The sequence below is a fragment of the Eptatretus burgeri genome, chromosome 1 (assembly GCF_056783735.1).
Source record: "Eptatretus burgeri isolate ZD-2024b chromosome 1, Ebu_testis_v1, whole genome shotgun sequence".
Taxonomy (NCBI): Eukaryota; Metazoa; Chordata; class Myxini; order Myxiniformes; family Myxinidae; genus Eptatretus; species Eptatretus burgeri.
The window spans coordinates 73,741,386-73,751,846 of record NC_140961.1 but is presented as its reverse complement, the minus strand read 5'-3'; the positions used below and the strand labels follow the sequence as shown (position 1 = coordinate 73,751,846).

Below are 10,461 nucleotides of genomic sequence, written 5' to 3'. Positions count from 1 at the left end.
TGTCCTTTCACTCCACTGCACATTTAACAATTAATATTTTTAACTTCAAATAAATCATTGAGAGGCCTGCACGTGTTGAATTGCGTAAATGGAGATTTTTGGTGGCGGAGGCCCATCCTCTCAACAGTGTTATGGTCTCCCCAACAAATTGTGAACTTTTGTGTAGCTCAGAAACGATCCTGGACAGGTTGACTCTATTTCAGGGGTGTGTAAATTTCTGCTGAACTGCCACAGGAATCGATTCTATAACAGTGAGTGAAATGCTTCAAGGGTTTACTTCACTACCTGCACCCTCATAGAGGCTTTATCCACTGCCCCAAGCTGCAGAGGGAAGCTCTTGTTTGAAATGAAAGTTATTTCTGTGGATTTCAATTTTGGGACATGCCAGTTGTACTTTCATCGGTCCAATAATGACTCGATAAGTATGGATTTCAGTTGCATTTATTGGTGTTTGTACATATCAGCAAGGAAGGGTTGTCAGAAGGCTTTCTTGAGAAACCTGAATTCCTGCACCACCGCAAAACTTGTACCTGACAGAAAAAGACAAGCGTGAAAAAAATAAACCGTGAGATGTTTCATCATCAGATCACAATGTATTAGTAAAAAAAGGAGAAGCATCCGTGTGCGTCCATCATGCTTTATTCGAAATGATTCCTGTTGTCGTAGAATAATATTACGATTGGAAAGCTAACAATTGATTTACTTGGAACAACACTTTGCGTCGATGACTTCCGGTTCGGGGATTTTTCCACAGGTTTGTCAAATCCGCAGCTGCCACTTTTTTTTTTTTTGTATACCTTGTCGAGGCTCGTGTGAGAGCGAACACACAACGCACAGCAAGGGGGGCATGAGACAGGAGGGGCGTGGGAAGGACAAAACAGTGGGAAACCGAGACATTAGGAGATCTGTGGAAGGGAGAGGGATGGGGTGGGGAACATGGGGTGTACAAGAACGACACTACAGGGACTTTCAGGAAGGAAAGCAGGGAATTTGAAGGAGGTGGGTTTTGGGTGGATTATCGGGGATAGAAAAGATCAAGGATTTATATGGGGGATGATAAGTGGTGGTGGTGAACAGCTGTTTCGACGGCCTGGAGGGAAGAATGGGATTGAATGGAGTGAGGGAGTTTATTCCAAAGGTGGGAAAAAAAGAGGAATGAAAGAGTGAAAGTGAGCAGTGATTCATGATTTTGGGAGTTTTACCAGAAGGGGGTTGTTGGCGGACCTTGAGCGCCCTGTGAAAATTTGGTGGGGACAAATCGCAGACAGAGCAGGGGGGGGTGAGACCGGAGAGGCGAAGACAGAAAGACCACCGACCTGCCTGCGGTGAGAGAGTGAGAGGCCCAAAGACTCAGCCTCAAAGCAGGAGATGCCAACTTCAACCTCATTAAAGCCAAATTTCCCAAACTGGATTTGTCGTTTTTTTTTTTCTGTCGGATCTTTATCCCTGTGTTGCTGTTTGTGTTTCTGTCTAGTTTTCCGTGTTAAATCGTACCTTGTTGTGCTGTATGTTGAATTAATTTTCGTGTTGTTCAAGGCCGACTTTCGCCGCTCCAATGACAGCAGCTGTGAAAATGATGTGCCCCTTTTGTCTCTGTATTCCTCGTTTTTCTTCTTTCTTCACAAATATTTTACTTCTACCTCTTCTTCAACGTTATCCTACATTTCCCCTCCTCGCTTCAAAAAAAAATAAAAACAACAAAAAATCCTTTATTTCTCCACTCCACAACGATCTCATTCTACTTGAATTTCCTTCTGCCTGGACAGCATTCTTTTTTCTTCCTTATCTCAACATCTCCGAACTGAATCTGCAAGGAATATAAAACACTTCTTCCTTTTTCCATTAAAAACATTTTTAAATGCTTCACTTTCCTTATTTCTCTGCCAGGATTACCCCATATCTTCTTCTTCTTCTTCTTTTTTGCAAAGATCATTTTCCAAAACTTCTTACAGTTAAGCATTTGGTCTGCCAACCGTCCTCCCTCACCTACAACATGACCTTTCTCCATACCTTCAACATAAATTATTACCTCCAATCTCATGATGATCTTTATCTCCATTTATCAATTTGGAATCACCATCCCTCCACTTCATGTCCACTCTTTCCATTTCCCCCCTCACCCTACCCCCCTCAAAGCTTCATGGTCCTCCTTTCTGCATCCCTCCTCACTCCACCCTCTCAATGCTTCCCCCTCACCAGACCCATTTAAACCTTCCCCCACATCCCACCCAATCAAGCCTTCCCCCCTCACCCCACCCCCTCAAAGCCTCCTGCTCCCCCAATGCCTGCAACGTCCCCTCCAATCCTTCACTCTGCCAACGCTTCCTCCCCTGTCCCAAACTTTGTGGACCTCAAACATATGAGGTCTCCACTCCAACCTGACAGATCTCACAATCCAGGCCACTGCCGATAAACCCAACATCATCTGTTTAACAGAATCCTCTTCCCACAAGATGTCCCTAACTCCTTAATGTCTCTCCCCGACTATTGTCTCCTCTGATTTGACAGGCCTGAACCCTGCCCTGGTGACGATGTTGTACTTTACATCAAAAACTCTAATTTTTCACTGACTTTGTTCTGATCTTACATTTCCCAACCCCCAAGGAGTACCTTCAGCTGCAACTTCCCCTCCTCCCCCACCTCCAGTTTGTCTGTGTGTTGTACCATCCTCCAAATAGTGATGTCTGTCTCTCTGTGTCTCTCTGTGTCTCTCTGTCTCTCTCTGTCTCTCTCTGTCTCTCTCTGTCTGTCTGTCTGTCTGTCTCTCTCTCTCTCTCTCTCTCTCTCTCTCTCTCTCTCTCTCTCTCTCTCTCTCTCTCTCTCTGTACCTCTCTCTCTGTCAGTCTCTCTCACACTCTCTCACACTCTCTCACACTCTCTCACACTCTCTCACACTCTCTCACACTCTCTCACACTCTCTCACACTCTCTCACACTCTCTCACACTCTCTCACACTCTCTCACACTCTCTCACACTCTCACACACTCTCTCACACTCTCTCACTGTCTCTCACTCTCTCTCACTGTCTCTCACACTCTCTCACACTCTCTCACACTCTCTCACACTCTCTCACACTCTCTCACTCTCTCTCACTCTCTCTCACTGTCTCTCACTCTCTCTCACTCTCTCTCACTCTCTCTCACTCTCTCTCACTCTCTCTCACTCTCTCTCACTCTCTCTCACTCTCTCTCACTCTCTCTCACTCTCTCTCACTCTCTCTCACTCTCTCTCACTCTCTCACACTCTCTCTCACTGTCTCACACTCTCTCTCACTCTCACACACACTCTCCTCTTTCTCTCTCTCCTCTTTCTCTCTCTCTCTCTCTCTCTCACACACACTCCTCTCTCTCTCTCTCTCTCTCTCTCTCCTCTTTCTCTCTCTCTCTCTCTCACACACACTCTCTCTCTCCTCTCTCTCTCTCTCTCTCTCTCTCTCTCTCTCTCTCTCTCTCTCTCTCTCTCTCTCTCTCTCTCTCTCTCTCTCTCTCTCTCTCTCTCTCTCTCTCTCTCTCTCTCTCTCTCTCTCTCTCTCTCTCTCTCTCTCTCTCTCACACACAAACTTTTAACCACTCATTCCAACTCTCTCTTCCTCATATGTGGTGATTTCAATTTTCTCTATGCAAATTCACCAGCCATGGCACTTCAGCAAAGGACCTCTGTAACTCCATTGGACTGACTCAATCTGTGAACTTTCTGAACCAGATTTCTCCCAATGGCAAATCCTTCCTTCTGGAATTGGTGACAAACTTCCCTGAAAATGTCTCCCGTCTTCCTCTGCTCCAATTGGTTCATCTAATCACATTGTGAGAGTCAACATCCCTCTGCCAATTCTGACCACTCAAACATATTGCCAGAGATGACAAACAGCCAGCCCTCTTCAGGACCGGTCTCCCATATCTACTGTCCATGATATTATCTCAGCCTCGAAATTCATCCACAGAAACATGCTCTCTCTTATGCACAGATCCATCCCATCTCATCTTCAATTATCCTACCCTTCTTCGAGCCCATGGTACACTGAATGCTGTGGTGAGGCAGTTGCTCTGAAACAACTTTCCTTCTCTTCCTCGTATATCAAAACCCGACCAAAGGCAATCTCAGCTCATTCCATAAATGCTGCAACAAGTGTGTGTCCACTCTCAGGAGAGTCAGAGAACAACGTCTGTCCAATATCAAGAATGAACTTTCAAACTTGTCTCCCTCCTCTAAAACCTGATGAGGCCTTGTTAAATCTGTCTCTAGTATGTGCTACCCCATCCATCTCTTCCCTCTCTTCAAATGGCACCACAGCCAACAAGGCTCATGAGAATTTTGTGTTCACTTCAAAATCTTGTGTCCCATAACCTCTCTGTCTCTTTCTTTGTCTCTGTCTCTCCCCACTCACCACACCCCCCCCCACCTAATCCTACCCAATTGCACCAAACTGCTCCTGAACTCTACATTGGCATGTGCGAAAGACACAGAGAAGTTTCTGGCAACAATCGACTCTGATTCTGCAACTGCACCGGGCGGCAACAGCTCGAGTGTCCTCAAACCCTGCTCTGCTGCTCTTGCACATCCTCTTTCTGCTCTTTTCACCCTGTCATTTTCGCTTGATGATCTTCCATCTGCTTGGAAATTGGCCAACATCACAGCATTACATAAAAAGGTGCAAAAACCGATAACTAAAGACCTACTTCCAATCATCAGCAAGGTCATGGAATCCATCATCGTAGTTGATATGAAATGCTTCCTTTTCTCCAACGGCCTCATCTCGTATCACCAATTCGGATTCAGACCAGGTCATTCCACCATGGACATGCTGATGCTCCTCTCCCAACAATGGATGGAGGCCCTCAATGTCAGACATGAGATCAGGGCATCTCTCTGGACATATCTCATGCCTACGATCCAGTCTGGCACCACACCTTGCTCTCCAAATTCTCTGCCTATGGCATCCAAGACCAACTTCATTTTTGGATTGCTGACTTCCTCGACACTCATAGCCAATGTGTGGCTCTCAACAGAATACTTTCATCTCCTGTCCCTCTTAAGGCTGGAGATCACCAAGGCAGTGTTGTTTGCCCAGTCCTATTCCTAACCTTCATCAACGATCTCTCTGACACTGGAAAATCCCCTTTATCTATTTGCTGACTTCTCCACCCTCTGCCGTAACATTCCTCATCCTTCTGATAGGCAGGCAGCAGCCTCTTCCCTTTTTTCAGACCAACAAAATCACAAACTGGTCAAACAGTTGGCTATGTCTTTGATGACAGACAATTCTCACACTCTCACTCTCTCTCTCTTTCCAAAAGGAACATATGGCAAACTCTCCCATCTACTTTCTCAACAATCCTCTTGAGGAAGTTCAGTCACTTAAACTCTGAGATCCCACTATCAGTAATGATCTTTCTTGGGTAAACCACATTTCAAAGTTGGCCTCAAAAGCCAGTAACCGACTGGGAATCCTGCATTGTACAAAGTCCTTCGTTGGCATACCTGAAGTTCTGTCTGCCTAAAACCCCTTCAAATGCAACTTCATGGAGTAATGCCTCCCATCTTGCTCAACTTGACGTTATTGAAACCAAGGCCTTCAAGATTATTGGAGTCTCCCATGATGAAGCTGAGTCTATGAGCCTGTTCCTTTCCAATTGCAGACAGGTCGGTGGTCTTGGTGTTTTCTACCATCTCCTTTCTGGTCTTGCACCCTCTGCTCTTTCTGTGTTTTATTCGCCCACATGTTTCTGCACGGCGCACTCGGTCCACCATCAAACCCTTTCTGGTGAAACTCCCAAAATCTATAATCACTGCTCACCTCCACTCATTCGTTCCTCTTATTTTTTTTCCTGCCTGTGGAACCAACTTCCACTTCCTCTTCGATCTCATTCTTTCCTCCAGGTCTTCAAGATAGCTTTTCACAACCATCTCAGATCATCCACCATCCAAAAACCATGATATTTTCTACCTCCATCAGCTCCACACCCCCAATCCCTCCTTCCAAATTTCCATTTTTCCCTCCTGAGAGTTTCCTTCTGTATCCATCTTGTCCGCCCCATGCATCCTCTCCCGCTGCACATTCCTCCTCACACCCATTGTTTGTCTGCCTCCCTCTGTCTTGGCCTCAGCTCTGCTTTTGGTGTTTCCCCCCTCTCTCTGCTGTTCCTTTTGACCTGTTGCATCCTGCCCCGTTCAGTGTACTAGTCCGCGCTCTTGCATGAGCCTCGACTGCATCTGAAAAAGAAAAATCTCTTTTGTCCTTGACAATCTGACTAGCTATTTTGAAAAATGTATTTTTTCCTCTAATGTGGTTGAGCCTTTTCCCCATTATTCATACACCTTCTTTGCTGTCGTTGTTTCCTTCTTTCTTACCTTCAAACATTTATAATCTTCTTTATTTTGAGGATCTTTACTCTTACCACTTTTTGTAACCTTCTGTCTTCTTTTTTGAGCACTTCCTGGACTCTAATATTGCATCACCATGTTTTTCGTGATGTAGCGAACCCAGGTTCATGAACCCATATACCATAAGTGTTTGTCCATTGTCTACTAATGTCCTTGTAAGTTATGGAAAAGTACACTGACATTCACTTATTTGTGTCCTCCAGACTGTGTATGTAAAAGCTCCACTGCTGCCTTTGATAATGTAAAAAAAGATGTTTTGTATTTTCATAAGATCTGGCTATTAATGAAATGGTTCATATTTCTGAGTCATGCCTCTTTATAACAACTCCCTAATTTGATGTTTACATGCTTTGTTGTGTCTTCATTTCTTCAATTTGAATTTCAGAGTTCTATAGATCTTTGCCGGACCTACTTTCCCGGTACTTTTTTTTTAACAGATTTGCTTGGACTTTTTGGGAAAAGGCATGCAAGATTGCTCAGTTGGAACTCGGTTGCTCTAAGGCTCGAAGCCTTTCTGCTCAGGCATCTTAGCAACCATGCTTGCCATGAATACCAGCCTGCTGCACCCTGGAGTGCTACAAAGGCCTGTAGCTGACAACAATATTCATTCTTTCTTCTCATCTCAAATTAGTTTTGTCCAACTTCACATCAGAGATTAATATTCCTATGCAGCACATCTTTATTTCTTTCATCCGCCTCAAAATTTGTTTATATTTAAGTGAGAGTTTGAGTCTGTAATCGAACATTGAAGCATTCAGGCAGTTTGTAAGGGCTCGGAGTATAATTTTGCCGAAGAGTTTTTTTTTTTTGTGTGTTTTAAAATCGAAAGGGAAAATTTAAACGAATAAAGAAATATATTTAGCATCCTGAGATAAGAATATTACAAAACTGAAAGGTACAGGGCATACCGGATACATACAACCAATTTAACCGGAGTAGTATTGATCACAGGTATTAATGAGGAACAACGACAAATGGTGATGATACTCTACGTGTGATACAAGTTACTACTTTACAGATGTGAGGGTAAAGGTATATCGGGGCATTTAGAGGGAGACTCTGTGGTGTAGTCAGGCCCACGGGGAGGGGCATGATGATGATGCATGATGGGCGTGATGGTGGAGGAGTGGCCGTGGGGTTCGGCGAGGGATATGAGGTGTGCACGCCGTCTGAGGTGTCGTAGTAATACTGGAGTCGGCCGGCTCGTGAGTGTACCGCGTACGGAATAAAGGAGAGCCGCGGGCACAGTACGCCCTGGCTCGCACTCGTGCAACACAGCCCGGCTCGACTGTTCCTCCGCTTCGTGTCTGCCTGCTAAGCATCTCCCATCCCAGTACAGTACAGACTCGACCTGAAACAGTAACCTCTGATTCCTTGAGGAATATATATTTTTTGATACCATACACATGCTTGTAAAAGTAAAAGTGCAAACATTTTTCTCAGAAACTAAGAAACGATTTGTTTGTTTTTTCTCCTTGCTTTTGAATGAAGTACATTAGAGAAAGCATAGCTTACGTATTTCCATTGAAAAGAGCAACCACAGAAATTGATGATACACCAAAACTGGATGGCAAGATGCTGAAGTGCTCTCTTTGCCAGAGAAATTTCACTTTGCTTGGTTCACCGACGAAGATTTCAGCATCCAAAGAGTAAGTGTATGTCTCACCGGGAATGAGTTTCACATAAGACCTGGTACAAATGATAAAATGCAAACAGACATTAGAGCATCTCAATGAGGCATTGCTGAAAGAACAGCCTAGGTAATTGATCTTTAGATTAAAATTATGCTCTCTCAAATAATTGTTTTGTTTTTTTCTTTGAGTTAGGAGACAGCTAATTATTAATTAATTTAATATAGATAATGACATTCATTTCATTCAACCCATCCAACTTCAAATTTTGATTGAATAAGAATTTTAAGAGTTGATTGTGCAATTTGACAACACGATGAAACAAATAGAAAGGATTTACGTATGCACAAATACACGGCTCAATTTTCGACAATGCAAAAAGGAAGTTAATACGAATACCCTGGCTATTTTCTGGACCATTTTTTTTTATTGTGAATCATGTATAAGAGTTTTAACACAACGATTAAAAGATTTCCTGAGATGCTCAGGTTTCAGCTTGAATTCTGGGACACCCTAGATATATTCAGAAAGATTTCATGCTCAGATGGTGAATCAGGTATATAAAATAATATACTCTCAACGTTGACGCAGGAGGAAGCAATTTAGCTAATCAGGCTTGTTCTCCATCAACAGATACCAGATTAATTCAATCTCTCATTTTGTCAATTTAATTTCACTGGGTGAAGGGTGTGGGTAAGTGTGGTCCATATTAGAGTGTGGACATCACCAAAGGTGCTAAAATATATCTAGGGTGTCCCAGAATTCATGATGGAACATAAAAAAATTAAGATTACATTAAATATGTTAATAATAGGTAAGATGATTGGTTGAATAATTAAGTATTTCATGAAATAATTCAACACTCAAGCGATTGGTTGACTATATTTTCAAAATAAAAAAAATTACAAAAATAAATATTACTTATTTTACATTTAGGAGTGATTTCTAGAGCATCCTGTTCACTCTGGGGAGGAGCTTTTATTCTACGCTAATGAGGGAAAACAAGCCCGAAACACATGACCATGGATGTTCCCTCTCTGGGGTGGACTGGTCTATAAAATTGAGAATTAAATTCTCTTCCTGCTATTGGCTACAGTATAATCCTGTGGAGATGTAGGGGGCTGTAGCTTTGCTAAGTTCATGCCTTGTAGGCAAAGCCGATGCAATGTTGAGGCAGCAGAACCTAAAAAAAAATTAATTGTGGAAATCTTCTCCACCTGGAGTAATTGATGAGGTGAGAGCTGATTGGTTATTCCCTCCAATTATGGGTGAGAGACATGATTGGGTCTATACATATATACATATACATACAGACACACCAGGACCCCAACATCCGCAGGGGATACGTTCCAGGAAAACCCAGCAAATGTTGAAACCGTGAATGTGGGGGCATTGTTTCAATGGGAAATGGGGGGATAGGTTTTGGGGATTTTCCAACCAGTGAATGTCGGGGTAAAATCCGCGAGTGTTTTGTCATTGTTACAATGGAGACAAGGGGGGCAACGTTCTAGGTTGGTGGCGGTTCCTTCTTCATGAAAAAAGCCGCAAATGTCGACACCACCAAAGTCGGCGAATTGGTACAATGGGGACAAGGAGGAGAATATTATCAATTTGTGGCTGTTCCTGGTTCAAAGGGGAAGTTTTTTTTTATAGTTTAAAATGTTTTCGACCATGAATGATTAAATAAAAATTATATTAAACATAAAATAAAAATTATGTGTCAGGTCAGGTCAGATGAGATCTGTGGCTTGCTACAGGTACCGTGTAAACCTGTACTAACCTGTTCCCTGGTCGGGTTGTCAGGGACTAAACCGTCTCCCCCACTTGGTGAGGAGGGTGTTTGGATATGGACACCCAGCAGGATTAAAAACAAAACCTGTCAAAGGGCAGAGGAGCTCCTTATGAGCCAACGGCCATCCATATCTAGTGCCCAACTGTGTCTGCGGATGTCCTCCGGCAGTTGAGTTACTTTTTATGAGGAGGTTGGTGGCAGGATTTGCACTCTGCTCACCGTAAAATCCTTCATTCCGCAAAACATTCGAAAAGCATTTTAAAAATCTGAAAAGGCACTCCATGGGAGTACCTCCTGTGCAGCTGCCCTTCGCAGAGCAGCTCGCCAGATGACAGAATTGGGACAAAGCCTTCGGGACCCCCAATCTTTGATGACAGGAGGGAAACCACGAGGTAACCTACCTGGGTCAGATTGCGGTAGTGTGTGTCGGGGTGGTGTTGAGGTGTCGTCCACCAGATGGCAGTCTCCTTGGGTTAACCTGAGGTGGTCCCTACGGGTGGGTGCCTGGAATGTCCTATCCCTAAGAGAGGATGATCACCTGTCTCTGTTATCATCTGAGCTCAAGCGTTTGGACATCAGTATTGCAGCACTCTCTGAGGTTTGGAGACCGGATTGCGGCGAGATCGTGATGGGTGGTTTCACCGACTTTTGGTCTGG

The 10,461-nt window shown here is 43.8% G+C and overlaps 1 protein-coding gene across 1 annotated transcript in view; it reads right to left on the bottom strand.

Moving 5' to 3' along the window:
• Window positions 1-425: 425 nt before the first annotated feature.
• Window positions 426-10,461, bottom strand: part of LOC147034752 (pancreatic lipase-related protein 2-like) — a 65,874-nt gene continuing 55,838 nt past the window's right edge. Inside the window, exons 11-12 of the mRNA XM_085888269.1 lie at window positions 7,897-8,070; window positions 426-530 (exon numbers count right to left, since the gene is read on the bottom strand). Coding sequence (XP_085744395.1) covers window positions 461-530; window positions 7,897-8,070 — 244 coding nt within the window. The 3' untranslated portion in view covers window positions 426-460. The remainder of the gene's footprint in view (window positions 531-7,896; window positions 8,071-10,461) is intronic.